Genomic DNA, 20,819 nt, shown 5'->3' with positions numbered 1-20,819 from the left:
TGCTTTTTATTTCAGGCGATGTTCAGGATAAAAGTGTTGAAGGACTGACTTACACTGTCTTTGTGTCTTTGTTTAGAAGCAGAGCGACACAGATGGATCCACTTCTCAACCCTGTCATCGCTGTGGTGGTGGAAAGACTTTCGTTGTGACATCTGTGGAAAAACTTTGAGTCAGCAAGACGGCCTAAAAATACATCAACGTAAACACACTGGAGACAAACTGAAATACTGCAAAGAATGGGAGAAGCTTCCCCACATCAGGTGAATTAAAACGACATGAACTCTTTCACAGTGGGTCAAAAAGCACTCTGTGATCAGTGTGGTCATCCTTCACCACTGCAGGTGACCTTAAAAGACACAAACGAGTCCACACAGGAGAGAAAACCATACAAGTGCAGACACTGTGACAAAAGCTTCTCACAGTCAGGTAGTCGTAACAAGCATGAACGTACACACATGGAAGGAAACTACAGCTGTGAGCAGTGTGACAAGAGCTTCAGTAATCTCAGTTCATACTCCGCACACATGTAGGAAGTACTATTGCTGACCTGATAGACTCGACCTTGTTTACAAAGAAAGAAAGGAACTGATTACATGTGTCAGCAGAGGCTTCAGGGTTTTAGAGTAGAGCTGATAGTCTTAAAGAGAACGGGGATTATGACAATTAACACAATGATCTGAGAAAAATATCTGTTTCTCTCATTTTCACTGTGATCAAATTTCCAACATTCTTTTAACATTTCAAAAGAAACTACAAATTGTCTTTCTTCCACTTTCACACCTGGCCCTAAAAACACCACCATCTGTGCATCACCCTTGTGACAGACTAATTAACCTAACATGTAAGTGACACATAACACACATTCACACTGGCTGCATATATCAGCCCGGGGGGCAGAGCAGAACTCTGTATGAATCAGACGCGCTCACATATTCAGGCTTTCCAGAGGCGTTTACCATCAGAAGAAGCAGAACAATGAATCATCAGCACCCCGCAGAAGAGCACAGCAAGCACAACTCTAACATAAAGACGTCTGGAGCCAAAAGGTGCAGATAGCAAGTTTTAAACGATAACGCACAGGACCAAAGGGGAGAGGGTAAAAACCCACTGCCTCCTGAGATAAGATCAGCAAGTCAAACTGGCAGCAGACGACACAAATGCTCTCTGGAGGAGGCGGCGACTGTGGAGCAGGCCGACGGAGAGGCGGATCGGCAGACAGGAAGCTCCCGGGGTCCCACACAAGATATTGCGCGTCAGACTGGAGCAGGATATCCCCATGTCGGTGACACTGCCATCGAGGTACAGCCCAACTTGGCAAACCAACCCTTCCTTTCTTGGCACCACCTTGCTGATCTGGGCATCCAAGACTGAGTCTCACTCCGTGTGGGGACGTTTTTTTGTTTTTGTTTGTTTTTTTAAGAAGCAATCATGTGTATATATTCAGGTCAGAGGTGAAGGAGAGGGTGGTTTGGGTTGACACCAAGAAGACCCAGGTGAAGAACAAAGCAGGAAGCTGAAGGAGAAAGAGATCACCATCCTAGAGGTACGGCGGTGAGATCCAACTGCAGGGATGTGGTCAGATGGCAGTCTGTGGAAATCAGGTGACAGTGAGAGCAACTTGATTTTCCTATTTTATCCTTCAGATACGAGTGAAAGCCCAGAAGCCAGGAGACAAACAGCTCCAGGAGGTCCTGTACAGCACCGAGGTCCACACTGACCGCTCCTTCTGCTGTACTGGAATGGATATCCTGCCTGGAAACAGACGTGTGCAGGTCTAGAAGCAGTTTAAACCCCATACTTTTTGATCTGTGAGGCTCTTAATGTCACGTCTGCTGCCATTAAAGTCAGCTCAGGGTTTCTTGATTCTGATTTTTCTTTGCTATATCACTGTTAGCTCTGCATCGCCATGCCCTCCAAAAAGCCACTCTCCTGCAGTGTGCAGCGACCTCTCAGATAACGGGTGACTTGTCAGACTCATGTGGATCACAGTGGTGTGCCACAGCCTGAGGCAATGACAAAAAAAAATCGTACCAAACATTACTTCAGCGTCCAAATAAACTTCATTCTCAGCACTGTCAGGAATCAGGTCCACTTTTCAAAATGACAATTATTCATTTACTCTTGGACTGACACCCGTGCAGATGATTATGGCGCTGGACACTGAAACAAGCTGCCGGGCTTTAGTCAGGCTCAGGGACAACAGGAGATCTGAGGAGCAACACAATGAGTACAACTAAAAATGAACAAACTTAACATCTGATTACCTTTTTTATTTGTAAGAAAAATTTAACATGAATGCTCCAACTGTTCACAGCAAAGCTTATTATGACAATACTGCTTTATTTAGTGATGTCAAAGTGTCATCATTTCATTCTTGTGAACTGACATTAGCTGCATTGCATACCTTGTTAGAATTACACTGTTGAAACATTTGTAAAAAGCTTCTGTCCTTGTTAATTTATGTTTTAGGATAAGTTTTGGGCTGTGTAAGGTCACAGGTTGCATTTCTGAGCAGAGTACTAAAGGTAAAGTAAGTCTTTCAATACTAACCATTCAGCATGTGTACAAACAGTGAGAAATCTCTGAATAAAACAGTTTGAAGGCGCAAGAACACACATGTTTCTCCACAGGTTAAAGCCCGCTGACTCCCAAAGGGCAATGGGAATGAAAAACTCTCCTTAGCAGATTAAATCCATTACTTCACACTCTTGAGAACAAAGCAAGAAGTGTGTCCAAACTGTGTAAAGAACAGCAGCAGCGATTTATAGTGAAGCAGGAAATCAAATACAAACACAGGATGGTGAACCCGAACTCCTAACATAAGAAAAGTAAACAGCATGCACGTTAACAAGGGTCTCTGCTCTGCAGGAAGTGAGGTCACAGCTGCTTGGACCTCAGCACTGTGGTTCTGGCAAACTTTCTCATGAGTGCTGCTGAAATGTTCTGGCTTCTGTGGAGGAGAAACAAACTGAGAGTTAGAGGTCAACACTGGAGACAGATCACTACAAAAGAACCAAATACTGATGAGAGTGCTGTGCCGGGACAGAGGAGGCTCTGAGTCATGAGGGTTCATTCAAGGGAATTTAACATGCAATCTGATAAGTTATTCTGCATGTGGCCATAGAAATCTTCACCTTTATCAACATCCTTGTTGCCCACGACATGACTGGAAGCAGCAACTATGGGTTTCATTAAATTCACGACCTGAAAGAGATAAAAAAAAATAAATATAAAAATTTAAGAAAAAAAAGTGTAATTAAAAATATTTTTTAAAATTTAGGGACAAAATGCACAATGTGAGGAAGTTCAAGATTTACATCAGAGCATGTCAAAGTTTCTGCATGTGTTGGATTGTAAGAATAACTGATTTAACATTTACAGTTTTTTCTGATGGCTTGAGCACATTTTTTTGTAACTATTGGCTAATTTTGCAAAACTCTACACACAAATAAGAAAACTCTTCACCCATCAGCAAACATTGTAGTTTTCTTGTAAAGCGAATAACCCTTGCTTACAGTTTTTTCTGAATGCTTAAACCCTAACTGTGATTCTTATAGCACAATTTCTAAAACTATTAATACTTATAGCAAACTACTCACTGAGTTTGCAAACTAAAAGCACAAACACTGCTTTGCACTCAGTTTGCCATTTTGTAACACACACTTTGCAAACCTGTAGCTACAATCCACTGCACAACACTCTTTTTGCAGAACTGTAAACACAACTCACGGCTTTACACTCAATTTCCAAATGATCAACACACTCCTAGCAAAACTATACACATTTATGGCCATTATTTACACTATTTTGCCAACTGTCTGGCACACTGTCACATGTGAAAACTGTTTTAGATAATTAGTCCACTTTGCAATCAGCCTAAGCACTATAAACAGGCCACAGGTAAGCTGTCTATGTGGAGTACAATGGAAGGAGCAGCAAGAGTGAGAAGAGTGAGAATCAGAGGAGGCCGAGGGAGAGGACGTGGAGGTGAAGAAGTTGGAGGAAGAGGAGGTGGAGGTGATCCATGGTTGATCCCATCAACCATGGGATGACCCTGAGGGAAGCTGGCCAACGGGTTCAGCCTAAACTGAGCCGCTACACTGTGGCAGGCATCATTAGGACATTTCGAAATAAGAATCGGTAAGTACTTTGTAGCACTGCCATACTCTAATGAGAAACACAACAGTACCATACATGCAAAATACTGAAATTGTTACTTTACAGAATTGCTAGACGTCCAGATGTTGGGGGCAGAGGCAGAATGTTCACTCCAGAGCAAGAGACCCATATAGTGAACATGGTGATTGCCAATAATGCAATAAGACTGCGTGAAATACAGCAGCGCATAATTGATAATGACGCCATCTTTCAAAATATACACAGTGCAAGCATTTCTGCACTAAGTCGTGTACTTGCGCGCCACAGAATAAGAATGAAGCAAATTTACAGAGTTCCTTTCGAGAGAAACACAGAACGTGTAAAGCAACTGCGATATGACTATGTGCAGGTAAGCTAGTGTCATTGGTTCTGAATTTGGAAGTGCATACTGTAGTGCTGTACATGGGCCTGATGTGTTGCATTTGTTTTGTCTTGTCCAGAGAGTGATGGAACTAGAAGCAGATGCAATGGGACATGAGCTACTTTTTGTGGATGAGGCCGGTTTTAACCTCAGTAAAACCAGGAGACGTGGCAGGAACATTATTGGACACCGTGCCATCATCAATGTCCCAGGACAACGTGGTGGTAACATAACCATGTGTGCAGCTATAAGCCAAAATGGTGTTGTTCACCATCATGCAACCATAGGCCCTTACAACACTGCACACATTATTGCATTCCTGGACACCATGCATGACATGCTCACTGTTCAGAGACCAGAGCAGACCCGATATGTCATCATATGGGACAATGTTAGTTTCCATAGGGCTGCTTTGGTCCGCAACTGGTTTACAGACCACCCATCCTTCATGGCACTCAACCTCCTCCATACTCTCCATTCTTAAATCCCATCGAGGAGTTCTTCTCTGCCTGGCGCTGGAAAGTGTATGACTGTCATCCTCATCAACAGGTAGCCCTTTTACAGGCAATGGAGGAGGAATGTGGAGATATTGACCAGGCATCATGTCAGGTGCCTTGGACTGGAGGATATCGCATGCGATGTGGACGAAATTTTGTGGCCGGACCCAGAAAGACGACATGATGTAGGCTGATTGTCTTTTTTTTTCCTTTTTTTGTGAAATTCCTATTTTGTGTTCTGACTTTGTCTTGGTTTTGATGAGTGTGAATAAACACCAATACTTGAAGTTTGGATCCTTGTATGTTTACATGACACTATGACAAAAGTGTGACCTCAATTGACATCTGTACACAGAGAATGCAAAGCCAGATGTGTTTTGTATTCATACCATCAGTGTGCAGTTGGCGCATTGTGTGCTTAGTAGATGATGGCTTGTGTGTACTGTTAGTTTAATTTTAATATGGAACAGGGAAAAGCAAGGAATGGAAAAATACCCACCAGCAGGAGGAGGGTCACTGACCTATAAAAGATGGGTCAGATGCACCCCGGGTAGCTTTTGGCCGCTGGTTGGCTGTTTGTGTTGGTTGCACATGCACTCACTGCCAACACCCTAGGGAGCTTTTTTTGTTTTTCCTTTGTTTTGCTGAACTTGACTGTTCAATAAAACAACTGGCATAGAACTCTGCTCTTCTCATGTGACCTTTGAGTTTTTGATTTTAATTGGCATTGGACGTAGAAATCAGCTCCTTCTAACCTGAGCGAAGCTTGAACCATTTTTAAGATTTGCGACTCAACTTTACCCAGATACAAAAATTACTGACACTGAACTTTTTAAGAAATGGTCTTTTTAATTAAGATTTCCCAGAACGTAAATTAAAATCCAGATTAATGTAGCCTAAATAAACAGGGGGGAAACAAGCATAGGTAGTGGGGGTCTGTGGGTCGTCTAGTACGGAATCGGGTCCTCAGTAGCCTAGCCTTGAGCTTCCTATGCAGGTGTAGATGGAGAAGGAAGAAGCCCAGGAGGCAGCAGACCGGCGTGGCTTGCTGGCTTGTATGAAGCTGATGATCAGCAGTCGCCTCAGTTATGTACTGATACAGCTGTTAATAACCGTTCCACAGGTTCACCTGCAGAAAGAACTTCCCACCAACTTCCTCCAGATAGATCTTATTGACCAAAAGTTCTTCACCTAAACATCTGGGCTGCGTTTGATTTGCAGCAAAGAATAAAAGAAAAGAAAAGTGAAAGTGAACAAAATAGATTTATTCAGATGATCATGATTTTAACTCATGATTAATTGTTTAATTAATTGATTAATTGAAACTTTCTTAATTTAATGAAGAATTAAGTTTTTGACAATGCAATATCATTCACACTTTTTGGATTCACCTTCATAGACGACGCTAATGTGTTTATTTGACAAGAAAAAATTATTCTCTTTTGTTTTTATATTTTCAGTGAAAAATATGTATAGCTAAAGAATAATTTAATAAAAATAAAGAAAATAAACTGTTCTGTTCCACTAGTAGTCAAACCAAAAACAGGATTTTCTCTCAATTCCAGAATCGAATTTATTGCTTTGATTTTTATTCAGTTGCTATTTAACAGGAGTTGTCTCTCCTGCTCTAAGAGTCCAGAACTTTAGTTTCCAGGACTTTTACTGTGAAAGGGAAGGGAAGGAAGAAACGTTGTTGGTTTTTATTGTTCTTTTTTTTTTGCACATGCAAAACAAATCTGAGATTTTGGTATGACTCGGGCAGTGATGGAGACCAAACCTGAGCTAAACAGGAAGTAAACATTCCACTGCAAACATCAGAGCAACAGTGATGACAGTGATGCTCTGTGATTGCTTTAAATGTGTTTTTCTGTTTGCTTTAGTTTTTAAAAAAAAAAAAAACATTAAATTATCTGTCACGTGCATGCACTATTTCAGAAGTGCATCTGTAGTTTCTGCTGCAAATATCTTCTGTATTTCTGTGTGTGAATATGTGAATGCATACTTGTATTACACATGTTAGTTGGGTATAAATATGTTTGAGCAGACATTCTGTGCTGACCTGCTTCCCTTTGAGATATGAAAAACTAATCCACATAACAAAAAGTCTCAAATTTGAGGTTAAATATGGAGGATTAGGGGCACACATTTCACCTCTCCTCTATGGTAAATATTGTAATGAAAGTATTCAGCAGATTAGAAAAGGCATGCATGTACATATTCTGCACTCAACCAAAAACTCTCAGGTAGACGTACATTATTATATTCATACAGTTAACTGTAATTGGACACTGACACATTTTTATACAATTTGAAAATAATAAAACAGGAAACCTGAAAAACACAGAAAAGTATCAATTTAAAAAAAGAATAATTTACAAGCTACAAGATGCAAAAAACACAAAAACATGAGCAAGCTACAGCTCCAAGAAGGCAGTGAGTCCTGTCAGTTCAAACAACTGGATAAAATAAAATATTAGAAAATGTTCATAGGGTACTGTAGGGCTCTTCTGAAACACTTCTAAACAAGCATGTTTACTCTTTTTATTGAAAGCTGTAGCAGGCTGTATGTGTAAATAGCTGCGACTTTATGCGCTCCATAATTTGAGTCATAATCCAATTTAACTACTTTTCTTTAGATGTTATTTCTTGTAAGGTTTGATTAATTAAGTATCATTATGTGTTTGATGTGTATAGCAACTGTAGGACTTTATAAAAGAACAGTAAAGCAACAACTGACAGTTGTTTTCTTCAATAACTGAAGGATTTTATTGCAAATTGTATCAGAAATATTAAATACATTCAACCCACAAGCTCAAACAGAGACAAACATGAACCTTTCTGTGGATTGTTTTGTGTCTGTACTTATGATTTAGTTACTAGGGAATAGGGACCCTGACCTGCACTGTGGGCTCAGTGGGGGCCCAAGAAAAAGTTCTGCCCCGGGCTCCCTGAGGTGGTTGATCCAGCCATGATGATGACTGTTGATGAAGAGATGCTGGAAACAAACAGGAGTGCAAGGGAATGTTTATGTTACCTGGCAACACAATGGAGTTCAATGGTAACATTCTTATAGAACCTGACACATAACAACAGTCTTTAGGCAACATTTTCTTCACCTTTAAACGTCACTGAGTGAACACATACTCTTCAGAGCAGTGGAAGAAAATCTTGAAACTTCACTTTTAAACTGGATATTATAACATAGAACTGAACCATCACTGAATATCATTGGTGAGTACTTACAGAGATATTTAAAGGTCATTTTGGTTGATTTCATGGAACATCTAAATAATACACTTAACTCTTTCAACCCCACAATTTGTCCTTCAATGTTGTGTGATGGAGTAGTGAACCAGGAAATTCACATCATGTAAAAACACAAGAATCAAGAAACAAGAAAGAAAAATTGCAGTGGCAAAATGTACTTTCAAATATATCTGAAATATTTGAATAAATCTTTAAGCTGTAACTTCCTTCACTCAACACACTGTTGGTACAGATTAATCAAATTTTGGGATGCTTTAATCTCTAACAATTCATCATATTGTACTAGTTTATCACAGGAATTTCTGTAAAACTTGAATCTGCAAGTATTGAATCTACAGTATTTCCCACTGCACCACAGTTCAGACGTCAGTACTTTAATGCTGTAACTGGCTGAGCTGAAGCTGAACTAAAAGTAAAGAACAACTGAAATACGTTCACTATATTATGTAGAAGTGGGTAACGGCATGTGTAACAGTGCATTATGTTTTAAACTCTGATTGTGTCACATTTGAACAATTGCAATATAAATGCAGTAAAGTCTTGAGCTAACAGAATTCATAGTTTGGGGTATTAATTACTTTTGATTTTTCATAGTTTTGAGTTTGGTTTCAATTAGTTTGCAAATGCAGCACTTTAAATGTTTTTTTTTAACTTCTTTGTAAAATAAATATCATATTTTGAAGTGTGACGTACCAGTTTTTTCACTGATAAGTTACATCTTGTTCCCTCATAGTACTTGTCCTTTGTTTAGTTCTGTATTATATAAGATGTCAGTCCCAGTCTAAGAGGATCAAACCTTCCTTTTGTGCCACAGGATCCCAGACAGAATCTGTTCGACATTCTTCTGGATGAGTTCAGACCCAAACAGCACGAAAATGGACAACAGGGAAGATCTGGAACATAATGTGCCTTGCACTTTTGACAATGTAATGTTTGGGCAAACACCCAACCCTCCACCTCCTCCTCTTTTGCCCACTGGAACACCTGTCCTGCCTTGGCCAGCAGCAGAGACTGGGTGGTTTGTTAACAACACCTTCCCGGGATCTTGTCTTCCTGCATCTCAGCAGCAAGGTCCACTCACAGTTGCTCCCACCATTATGAGGCCAGCTTCCATGTACAGAGAGCCAGGGACAGATAACCAGGGACAGCTGAGACAACCAGAGGTAGTGGCAGGTGTCATTAGAGTTTCATTGATAAAAGTGCTTAAAACTAAAGCAGATAACTCGTAAGCTGGAGAGGAAATGGCGTGTCACAAATTTCGAAGATGATCATTTAGCCTGGAGAAATAGTTTGTTGCTTTATAAGAAAGCCCTCCGCAAAGCCAGAACATCTTACTATTCATCACTGATTGAAGAAAATAAGAACAACCCCAGGTTTCTCTTCAGCACTGTAGCCAGGCTGACAAAAAGTCAGCTCTACTGAGCCAACCATCCCTTTAACGTTAACTAGTAATGACTTCATGAACTTCTTCACAAATAAAATTGTAATCATTAGAGAAAAAATTACCAATAATCATCCCACAGATGTAATATTATCTACAGCTACTCTCAGTACCATTGATATTCATTTAGACTCTTTTTCTCCAATTGATCTTTCTGAGTTAACTTCAATAATTACTTCCTCCAAACCATCAACGTGTCTTTTAGACCCCATTCCTACAAAACTGCTCAAAGAAGTCCTGCCATTAATTAATGCTTCAATCTTAAATATGATCAACCTATCTCTAATAATCGGCTATGTACCACAGGCCTTCAAGGTGGCTGTAGTTAAGCCTTTACTCAAAAAGCCATCCCTAGACCCAGCAGTCTTAACTAATTATAGGCCAATCTCCAACCTTCCTTTCATATCAAACATCCTTGAAAGAGTGGTTGTCAAACAGCTAACAGATCATCTGCAGAGGAATGGCTTATTTGAAGAGTTTCAGTCAGGTTTCAGAGCTCATCACAGCACAGAAACAGCTTTAGTGAAGGTTACAAATGATCTTCTTATGGCCTCTGACAGTGGACTCATCTCTGTGCTTGTCCTGCTAGACCTCAGTGCAGCGTTCGATACTGTTGACCATAATAATCTATTAGCGCGATTAGAGCACGCTGTAGGTATTACAGGTACTGCGTTGCAGTGGTTTGTATCATATCTATCTAATAGACTCCAATTTGTTCATGTAAATGGAGAGTCCTCTCCACACACTAAGGTCAATTATGGCGTTCCACAGGGTTCGGTGCTAGGACAAATGCTGTTTACATTATACATGCTTCCCTTAGGCAGCATCATTAGAAGACATAGCATACATTTTCACTGCTATGCAGATGACACCCAGCTCTATCTGTCCATGAAGCCAGGTAACACACACCAATTAGTTAAACTGCAGGAATGTCTTAAAGACATAAAGACCTGGATGGCCGCTAACTTTCTGCCTCTTAATTCAGATCAAACTGAGGTTATTGTACTCGGCCCTGAAAATCTTAGAAATATGGTATCTAACCAGATTCTTACTCTGGATGGCATTACCTTGGCCTCCAGTAACGCTGTGAGGAACCTTGGAGTCATTTTTGACCAGGACATGTCCTTCAACGCACATATTAAACAAATATGTAAGACTGCTTTCTTCCACTTGCGCAACATCTCTAAATTAGAAATATCCTGTCTCGGAGTGATGCTAAAAAACTAGTTCATGCATTTATTACTTCCAGGCTGGACTACTGTAATTCTTTATTATCAGGAAGTCCTAAAAACTCCCTGAAAAGCCTTCAGTTAATCCAAAATGCTGCAGCAAGAGTACTGACGGGGACTAGAAAGAGAGAGCAGATTTCTCCTGTTTTGGCTTCCCTTCATTGGCTTCCTGTTAAATCCAGAATTGAATTCAAAATCCTGCTCCTCACATACAAGGTCTTAAATAATCAGGCCCTGTTAAAAGGGAGTTTTTCCTTCCCCACTGTCGCCAAAGTGCTTGCTCATAGGGGGTCATATGATTGTTGGGTTTTTCTCTGAATCTATTATTGTACCATCTACTGTACAATATAAAGCGCCTTGAGGCGACTGTTGTTGTGATTTGGCGCTATATAAATAAAACTGAATTGAATTGAACTTCAGAAAAAACCCAATCAACAGCTGTAACCATATTTATACAATTTTCATGTATTTTTTTAGCGGCTCCTTGGTGGAGGAGACAGCCACCCTCAGGGCTTCCAAAGCTAGTATACTCTTACTGCTGGTCCCAAGCCTGGATAAATGAGAGGATTACATCAAGAAGGTCATATGATGTAAAAATGTGTTTGGATTCATCTGCTGTGATTCCCTCCTGGGGAAAATAAGGCAAGAGCCAAAAATATCAGATACGGTACTTTTTGTTTTTTCTTTTTAATCAAACATAACTCAGTAGCGCTCCATTTTCACCTAATGTTAATGTACAGTAAGTACTAATTGTGGGCTAGCAGAAGCTAGGAGGTTAGATAATCAAGGTGATGACTAAGTAACATTTGTAAATGACAGAGTAGCTCTTGATTCCACAGAGCTAGGTGATCAACTATTTGGTACAGCTGACAGACTTTCTTTCAGCTAATTGACCTGTTGGAGTCGTGGTTCAATAAGCCGTCCGTTTGTGAGGTGAGTCAATTTCATCAAGCAGCAGCTCATTAGCTGACTGGCTGGTTAACTGTCTCAGTAACGGAGCCAAACTCCTCCTTGAGCAGTTTGAACACGTTGTCCGAGAACTCGTCTCTCGGCCTGCCCGTGCCGTTCAGCTGGAGGTCGGGGTGGTGTGGGACGTAAGAGGACGGGCAGTGCAGCTCATTGAGAGTAAACCAGAAGGTGTCCGGACCCACCTGGATTAAGTGTCGGAACACACTGTGCAGGAAAGGGAAAGAAACACAGGAACAGGATTAGCTCTGAGCTGTGTTTTGCTTTGTATGTAATATCTATTGTATGGAAAACACCTTCCTATGATCCAAAGTGACAGACTGAACCAGTTTTGCTGGCTTTAACATGCGAACCAACAGTTTAACTATAAGCTCATTAACTCAACACTGCCTTTCTCTTCAGGTTTGTTTTTTAAATCACCTCCAAGCAGGAAAATACTTAAGTATATTAAAGCATGTGTTTTTACTTGTGGCTGCTATGTTGCTACCCAAACACTTAGATCAATAATTCAGAATGATGTGAGGTATTAAAGGCTGCTTGCATACTGCATTCTGAGCTATTTTTTTAGTCATTTACTTTGTTTATTCACAGCTTCCATCTGTCCTTTACATTACTGTAGCTCTCACAGTGCACACATTTTGCATCAGCTGCCAGTGTAAAGGTGAAATGAGTTCCCTTTCAGATTCGTACACACAGTATTGGGATATCACGGCCCTACGTGTCCTGAAGACACTTCTATTCACGCCTGTAAGGCAACTGACCTGTGATGATATGCCACATATAAACTCATCATCACAGTCATTCCTCACTTTTTATGCTCTTTACCTGGCTAGGAACACTTTTGCCAAGTTGGGATTGCTAGCTATTGCTAGTTAGCTCTGTGGTGTGGCAACCTGAAGTTAGCCTAACTGCTCCTGTTGGTTTTAGCCACCACTGCTGAACTACATCTGCGTATTTCTGGAAGTTCCTTTCTCAAGGGACAAAATGAGTGAGGGTGATATTTAAATCAGGCCCACAAACTGATTTACTAAAGTTTCCAGCAAAGGGTTAAAAGTCTTATATTACAGGTAATATACGTTAAAGTCATGAATACTGGTGTCTTTACCCAGAACATGCAGGAACCTGATTATTCCTGAGGTATTCAATTGTCAGGTCCCATGTTCCTCTCCTTCAGGGAACAAAAGCTATAGCCACAGTGCTTTGTTTCATGTTCAGTGTTCAGAGACAATGAATGACTCCTGAAGTCACATTTTGTTGTGTAACACCCAGCACCTCTCCAAATATGATGTTAAGCATTCAATTTAAATTCAGATTTTACTGATAAATCATGTCACGTGGCTATTAATGACCAACATGGCAATACAATGTCAACTGGATGGCACAGTTTTAATTTATGGCATTCTGTCTGTGTGTAACACTCACACACATTAGTAACTAAATGAAAGATTGAGTTACTTACTACAGCGGTCCTTAATAAAGACTTACCTTAAACAGGCTTCTTGCAGTCTGATGGGTTGTCTGGATCTCAGGTAGGGTAGACAGGCTTCACAAACAGCATCTAGGTCTGCTTCAGCTGAGAAAACCAAACACAGGACATTTTACTATATTTTATTCATATAAAAATTGTAATACTTTTACCTTTTATCCAGAAATTACAACAGAAATCAACTTGAAAAAGAAAATAAAAATGAATAAAATGCAACAAAGCCAAGTTAATTTCACGGATTAATCACAGCGGCAGAATACAGTTTGAGCTCGGTGCCTGGTCTTCGGGTGGATCACTCCCTGCAAATATGTTACTCATAAAACTCCAGGAGCATACAGGTGGATGCTGGGGTGGTGGATGGGCTGAAACAGCAGGCAGTGGTGCAGCAGGATGTGAGGAAAGTGGGGCACGTTACATGTCCAGCTCCAGGCTTGGCTCCATACATGGTTACAGTTGTGAATGCTTCTTTTCTGATTATGTCCAGTGCGTGCACATAATGACACTTTTATATCCAAAAGAACAAATCCTTTAAAATATGATCCTGGTTCCGAATAATATGGAGTAAAGATACCACTGCTGGTTAATCTCCTTTTTAAACCCTTCCTTGTCCCACCCACTGTGAACTGAAGCCACAGACATACTGAAACCCACTTCACAGAATAATCACAAAGAGCATCTCAAACACACAACGTGTATCGTGCCTGTTTATCTGCACACTATACTGTATGAGAGAGTTTGCTGTACACAAAGTGCCGTAAGCTATGTTAAAGGAACAGTTTCACAAACAACCTGATTTCTTACAAAATGAAACAATTGTCTTTACACTGCAGTCCTTGTCACTGTTAGATGTAACACTGGCTCTGGAAAGGCTGCAGACAGCTCTGTCACCTTTGTGACTCTTTTCCTCTGTCAGCGATGAACCTCAGTGGGAGTGAATATTGAATATTTTCAACATGCTAATGGACGTATTTTGAGCACAAAGTAAACAAAAATAACAACAACAACTTCTCTGAGCTTATCAATTAAATGGCTTTGCATTCGCTGATTGAACAATCACGTTTTTCTCAGTTGGGTATAAGAAGAGCTGCTTGCAGTCGTAGCTGTGTGTGCAGTTTGGACCTGAGCAGCATCCTGCTGGCACAGCTGGCTGTGGTCCGTATCATCAAAGTCATGTTTAAAATATGTTTAATGACAGAGCTGCCACAGTGAAGAGGCATTTTTAGCAACAACATCACCGTCACGTGTTTAGGATGCTGAACTGTTTCACAGTTTAAGGTTTTTATAATAAAACAGAGATGCCCTGATTTATGCTGTGATACCAATGGTTGATTTTCATTCACCACCACCCGGTGGTGAAGGAGCTTCAATGAGTTCTTTGACTTTTTTGGCTTTTTCTGACGACTCATCTCCCCACACACAGCTTTAATGTCAAATCAGGCTAACAACCTAATTGTTAACCTTAGCATAGAGACATCTTCATCTCTGTACTAATGTACAGACACAAACTTGTATTGCTGTTGTCTCACTCACAGGAAGAAAGCTGACTATAACTCATTCATTTAAGAAGAATCATAAAGTTTATTCCTACAAGAAAGTTACAGCCCTGTGATCAAATAGGCTTTGATAAGATAAGATAAGATAAGATAAGATAAGATAAGATAAGAGGTCATCTATCTTCAATGTGGTTTTACATAAATGGGCTTCATGTTGCACCAATCTCCATTAAGTGAGGCGTCAACTAAGAATAGTTGTCTTGCTCTGATTTGTCCATGTTGTGGCTGCTTTGATCATTGCCAGATCCCAGGTACAGTTCTACAGGATGATGCACTCATGTTGTGTCTTGGTGAAACTGTGCTGTTTGTGAGCACTGTGTCTCTATTCTCTCACCCAGATCCAGTCTCTGGCACAGTCAGCCCAGCCCCTGCAATACAGCCAGCTGCAGTTTGTAGGCCAGGGTGTGTGTGTAGACAGGCCCAGCCTTGGCGCTTTATCGGAGCCTGCCGTGCCAGAGAGGCGCTCAGCTTGGGCAGAACCTCTTTAGAAACCCTCCTCCTCACAAAGTCCCCTCATGTTTCACCCATGTAATGTACAAAAATGTAATGTACAAAAGCAGCAAGCTGTCAAAATTCAATAAAACCTTCCCGTTGTGTACTCCTGGATGAATTGTAGTATTTACAAAACGCGTATATATCCAAAAGCTGATGAAACAATTTCCCAGCAGCAGCTCTGAGTGAATAAATAACTGTTTACAGACTTAACGTGTCTGTATTTGTCAGCTCATCAATAAAAATATGAATAACAAATTTAAAATATTCCAGCTGATGACAGGAGCTGACGAGTAGCCTAATTTACACCCACAAGTTGAATCAGCGGACACTTGCACCAAAGATCACAAAACGCTATCAGCTTCATTTATCCCAAAGTCCTACTTTGTGATTCTCTGAGACAGTTTGAAAAGCAGCCTCTAAGAAGGCATCCACAGTGATTTTTCTGTGCTGATAGAAGAAATGTTAGTTTAAAGAGTCTTCACATTACAACCCCCCCAAAAAATAATAGAACTATTTCTGAATGAAATAAGACTGTTGTTGGGAACAATCTTTGATTCTTTCACTATTAAGAGTTTAAAAAAACTAAAGACGACTTGAATAATTTTGACTCACGTAATGAAAAGAGAGGTTTGTTTTACTTACCCTGAAGGCTCTGAGGACTGCTAATGGGTCATCGGCTGTGAGTCTCTGCAGGAGTGCTGGCCAGCAGCGATGAGCCATAGGCAGCAGTTCATTTTCCCTCTCACTCAGCACCTGAACGCACAACTCCAGCACGTCCAGTACCTAAAGACAAAGACGCACAACACACCTAACAGTTATCTCTGTTTTGATCCTGATTAAATGTGAGCTGAAACTAATTACTGAGGTCTTCATTGAGAGCCCAAACTCCTGAGCAGGCACGACTTCAGCACAGACTTATTTCTGTTTCACTCCTGGACCAGACTGAATGTTTTTCCTTGATGAGCATTACACCAGTGAACAGTCATCCACACAGTTCTGACAGGATGAATTGTACCAACGCTGGCGGTCCTACCCTCACAAGAATGATTATTTTTGTTACTAGTCCAACAGTTGACTCTACATAAAACTACCTTGAGTCGGAGCCTGAGGCTGGGATCAGACAGCAGATGAATGCAGCGCTCCATAACATCCTTAGTGATGCTGAGGTGGGAGGGAAGCTCTGCTTTCACATCAGGACTACCAGCATCTTCAACATCCTCACACTCAGTGGGAGGGACCTCTGCAATGGAGCACATGTACAGTTAGACCGCCAGTTTAGCAGTGAGGTTCAGATTTCTATGACTCTTAATTACAATGATCCATCTCCTCTACACTCTGAATCTAATATAACCACCACTACAACCTATAGCTTATATTCCACTGGCCCTTAGACAGACCTATTACCTCTGTCTTCAGTGTTATAATCATCCTCTATTCCAATGCCCTCTGTCAGTTCTTTCTGTTTGCGGTAATTCAGCAGGAATTGGCGAATGCTGAGGTCTTCCTGGTCACTGGAGCTTTTCCTGGAGCTGGCAGACGTACTGGTCCTGCTACAAGTGGAAGGAAACCACCTCGCTAAAGGAAAAACAAGACAACAATATCAAAATAGGTTTGATTATAATAAAATAAGTCAGTTGATCAAAATCAGTGTGACACAGACGCTGATGTTTTTGAAAAGAGCCCATCAGTAACATTTAATTCATACATTTTTACTGTGAGGGCTTGTTAAACTGCAAACACGTATAGTGCCGCTGTATAAATATTATTATGAATATTAATTCTACAACAGAAAACGACTCAGCATTTAAACCATCACGACGTATTAAATGTTTCCAAAGATACTGATAATTTGATAACGAGTGAAGTTATATATCCTGAAACGTACTCCTTGATAGAAATTTTGAAAGGCACTGCAGAAAACATAAAGTTAAGCAACATAAAAATTGTGGCAGTGCATGCAATGAGTCACATTTTCTTCTTTGTCCTCTTTGACTCCCAGTATACGTGAGACTCAAGCTGACATCACTGTTGAAATCTTACCCAGTGCCTTCATGAGCGCGTGCAGCGCGGAGCAGAAAAGAGCAGCTGTGCGCTCGTAGCTGAGATCCAGATCCTGAACCATGTCCCCGACCAGCAGGCTGCAGTCAGAGTGAGTCAACAGAACTGTCAACACCGGTGGAGCCTGGCCAACAAGACAGGATTATAATGAAATACAGTACAAGCTCAGGGCAGCACAGGCTTAAGCAGATCAAGGAGGAAATCGGGTAAACCCTCCAGCAGTTATTTCTGTGTCCATTTTGGGTTAAAAACAAAAAACACGTCATAACTACCTGTGGATGCTGGCTGAGCCTCTGAAGGTTGAGTGATATGTCATTAAGCAGGTAGTCAGAGTTCTCATTGATCAGTTCCTTGAGGGAAGCGTATCCACAGACCTTATTGATGTTCCATATGGAGCTCAGCGCCGCCTGGCTGACCAGCAGCGTCTCCTCACCAGCTTTCTCCAGCACAGGATACAGCCAGGTCGTCAACAAGGGACGGAAATCGCGGCCCAGCGCCTCAGCACAGCAGGCGAAGGCCTCCAGTTGGATGCACAGCTGACAGATGTTGCTGTTGAGCTGGTGGATCGTGGATGCAGATGTTGATGATGAAGGAATCACTTGGAGAGAGCCGGCATCACTGTTGCATATGGAGAGGAGTCTGGATGGACTGAGCAGCTACGCAAAGAGACAAAACACATGTTAATGCACTGCTTTTTAGCCACTTTTACACATGCACTGCAGCTCTGAAGTTTTCAAGATATTATCCATGCAAGTGAGAACGCAAATGTCTGACACAGTTACATCAGACATTAAACAGCCTTTAGCCTTCCTGCTCCTGAAAGCCTGTATTATATCTGACTGTGCTCATGTAGGGACAGCACAGATCAGCCTTTCTCAAAGTCAAGAGTGGGGCCAATTTAGGATCTTCACTCAAATTTAAAATACAAGGGAAACTGATGTATTTCCTTACATAAACAAAAACAACACATGCTGTTATAAAATGCTCATCCTACGCAGTCATATGCAAAGTGTTAAAATCAGTGTGTGATCCACCTGCCACTAAGAGATATTATTTCTCTTTGGTAGATGGAAAAATATAATCAAACTCACTGTCAGTAGCTACAACAGCACATTTGTTATAATATGATGAATCAAGCATTTAGATATTAAATAGTATTGAGGGAGACAGGATCAAATACAGTGAGGCATCTCGGGTGGGCAGAGCCCTGATTCAGTAGGGTGAATAAGGGATCTCGTCTCCTCCGTACTTAATGAGTGTGGTGTACCTGTCAGTCATGTCTGGCACATAAGACACCAGGTAGGTCCCATCATGGTTGTCACAGATATTTGCTTCTTGGGCTTCCCGTCTGGGTCCTTCAGGAGAAAACAAAAACTGTTACCTAAATATCAACACTTTGGTTACATTATTGTGTGGTCCACGTTCATGCGCTCACAGTGATCTGCACTGCCAGCAGTCCCTCACCTGCATCTTTGCCATCAATGTTGAACTTCACTGGCAGAGAGCTGGGCACTCCAGTGGTTTTAAGGCCGGATCCACTTGCACGCACCTTGCTGGCATCATGGGTGGGCAGCACCTTCACCTTGTAAGGGTGGACAAAAGGGAAGAGAAGAACAACACGCTCACAAATGAAAGGAGCCTCATTTACAGAACCCAGTAAACCACACAAAGACTTTTCCATTTTTAAAGCTGGCCAGAGTGCAACACTGTAACATGTAACACCTAGAAGGTTCAGATGGTTGCAGTACTTTGCTCATTTGGATCAAAAGTTTGGGGGAAAATCTTTCATTAAATCAAGTGATTGTAATGCTCTTGCTTCCGTTGTGTAGTTAACCATCTATCATTTTAGATGTTTCATTAGCAGCCTGATGAAATTAGCTGTGTCGTTAGCCCACTTCAGCCATCCAAACAGATGACCATCTAAGGTGAATTATGCAGATCACCAGCACAGTACACAGATTACCACTTCTTATTCCAGCCAGACTTGTTGTTACTTCATTCTAATCATGCAGTAACAACAAAGATTTATTCCTACTGGCTTTTTAAAATGTGCTTCTTCTATTCTAGAAAAACAAAAACATGTTATCACAGGCTTTTGTTTTTTTCAATGACATTTGTGTTGGCTGTGTCAGTTGCAGGCAAACATTTATCATAATGGTTAGATATTAGGAAATAGCTTAAAATCAGTGCATATTTAACTTGTTACACTGCCTTAATGTTGCCTGCATGGGATCTCCTCATCAGCACATGACTGTACCCTGGATGATGATATGTGAGGAGCTTGAACTTGATTCGCTAACAGAAACTAATTTAGCTAGCTTAGCACACATGTCTTGTGGCAAGATATATGCACCTAAATGCTTTAAGTCATTGGCTGTTCTGCCAAATTCCCACCAACCTGCAACTTTGTGAGCTGACTGTTTCGGGATTTTTCTGTTTTAGACAACAAAAAGAAAGAAAAAGATCTACAGATTCAGGCATTTCCTTACCTGTGGTAGTCACGTAGAATGACGTCACTGACAATGGTCTAAGTTGAAAACAAACTTTCTCAAACAAAAAAAAAATCAAAACAAAAACAAAAAAAGAAGAAGTGAGTCGGCGTGTCATCTTTACCGAGCACCATACATGTTTTGCCTCACATTAAAATTATTATTTTTCCTTTCAAAATAATTTGTCTTCAGAGAAGTCAATATATCAATTTGCACGAATTCCACGGCCCCGGCAGGTGGCGCAGAGCACTTGCCGCTGCCCCTGGCAGCTTGAAGCACAGACAGGCGATGGTTCGATTCTCACTCAATCACTCATGCCGACTCCTGTCTGGAGCTTCGGCCTGCTAGGGGATTCCTGGTCTGCGCAGGGAATCCGACCTTTTTTTCTTTTCTGTTTTTCTTTTTTTCGGGGTGTTGGGGCCTTTATTTATAAAGCTGGGACTATCTCCCTTGTCATGGCTACCACAACAACGCCAGCTTGGGGGAGAGCAGAGACCGATAAGCACAGACTCATTCATCCTTTATCCACTTTCTTTTCACTGCTGCTGCTGCTGTGGGAAACGCTGGGACTTGTGTGGCTATGCAGTTTTTGCCTTGTTGGGACCAGTCTTGAATTTTACCATTGATAAGTGAAGACTGGATGTTTAGTGACCAGAGCTGGGATAATCTGGACAGAATCTGCAGCCTGCATCTCAAATCAGAAATGGCTTAGATCTGACGCTAGCAGACAGGCATGCATGTCTCAGGGTGATTACACACTAACACATTGTGATTATCACACACATTGTATACATTTATTCACAAGATTTAAAAAAAACA

At 41.1% G+C, this 20,819-nt stretch overlaps 2 protein-coding genes and 1 long non-coding RNA gene across 3 annotated transcripts; 2 read left to right on the top strand and 1 right to left on the bottom strand.

The window, feature by feature from the left end:
• The first annotated feature begins 4,204 nt into the window (after nt 1-4,204).
• On the top strand, nt 4,205-5,003 carry LOC109198607 (uncharacterized). The gene is made up of 2 exons (XM_019354014.1): nt 4,205-4,507; nt 4,599-5,003. The coding sequence occupies exons 1-2, from the start codon at nt 4,262-4,264 to the stop codon at nt 5,001-5,003; spliced, it is 651 nt and encodes a 216-aa protein (XP_019209559.1). The 5' UTR covers nt 4,205-4,261.
• Nucleotides 5,004-8,124: 3,121 nt separating this feature from the next.
• LOC100712212 (uncharacterized) lies at nt 8,125-15,564 on the top strand. Its single transcript, XM_019354015.2, has 3 exons — nt 8,125-8,247; nt 9,098-9,446; nt 15,297-15,564. The coding sequence occupies exons 2-3, from the start codon at nt 9,132-9,134 to the stop codon at nt 15,444-15,446; spliced, it is 465 nt and encodes a 154-aa protein (XP_019209560.1). The 5' UTR covers nt 8,125-8,247; nt 9,098-9,131; the 3' UTR covers nt 15,447-15,564.
• On the bottom strand, nt 13,474-16,603 carry LOC112845894 (uncharacterized). The gene is made up of 3 exons (XR_003218750.1): nt 16,545-16,603; nt 16,096-16,236; nt 13,474-13,492 (listed from the first exon to the last, which is right to left on the bottom strand). It is a non-coding gene; the product is annotated as an uncharacterized LOC112845894 (long non-coding RNA).
• Between the last annotated feature and the right edge of the window lie 4,216 nt (nt 16,604-20,819).

This window comes from Oreochromis niloticus, unplaced genomic scaffold (assembly GCF_001858045.2).
Source record: "Oreochromis niloticus isolate F11D_XX unplaced genomic scaffold, O_niloticus_UMD_NMBU tig00008774_pilon, whole genome shotgun sequence".
Lineage (NCBI taxonomy): Eukaryota > Metazoa > Chordata > Actinopteri > Cichliformes > Cichlidae > Oreochromis > Oreochromis niloticus.
The sequence above is the reverse complement of the archived record's forward strand: the minus strand, read 5'-3'. Positions and strand labels throughout refer to the sequence as shown.

Coding starts and splice junctions, on each gene's coding strand:
- LOC100712212 (XM_019354015.2), top strand. CDS start 9,132: ATGAGTTCAGACCCAAACAGCACGAAAATGGACAACAGGGAAGATCTG. Junction 9,447..15,296: donor GACAGCTGAGACAACCAGAG/GTAGTGGCAGGT, acceptor TCTCTCACCCAG/ATCCAGTCTCTGGCACAGTC.
- LOC109198607 (XM_019354014.1), top strand. CDS start 4,262: ATGTTCACTCCAGAGCAAGAGACCCATATAGTGAACATGGTGATTGCC. Junction 4,508..4,598: donor TGCGATATGACTATGTGCAG/GTAAGCTAGTGT, acceptor TGTCTTGTCCAG/AGAGTGATGGAACTAGAAGC.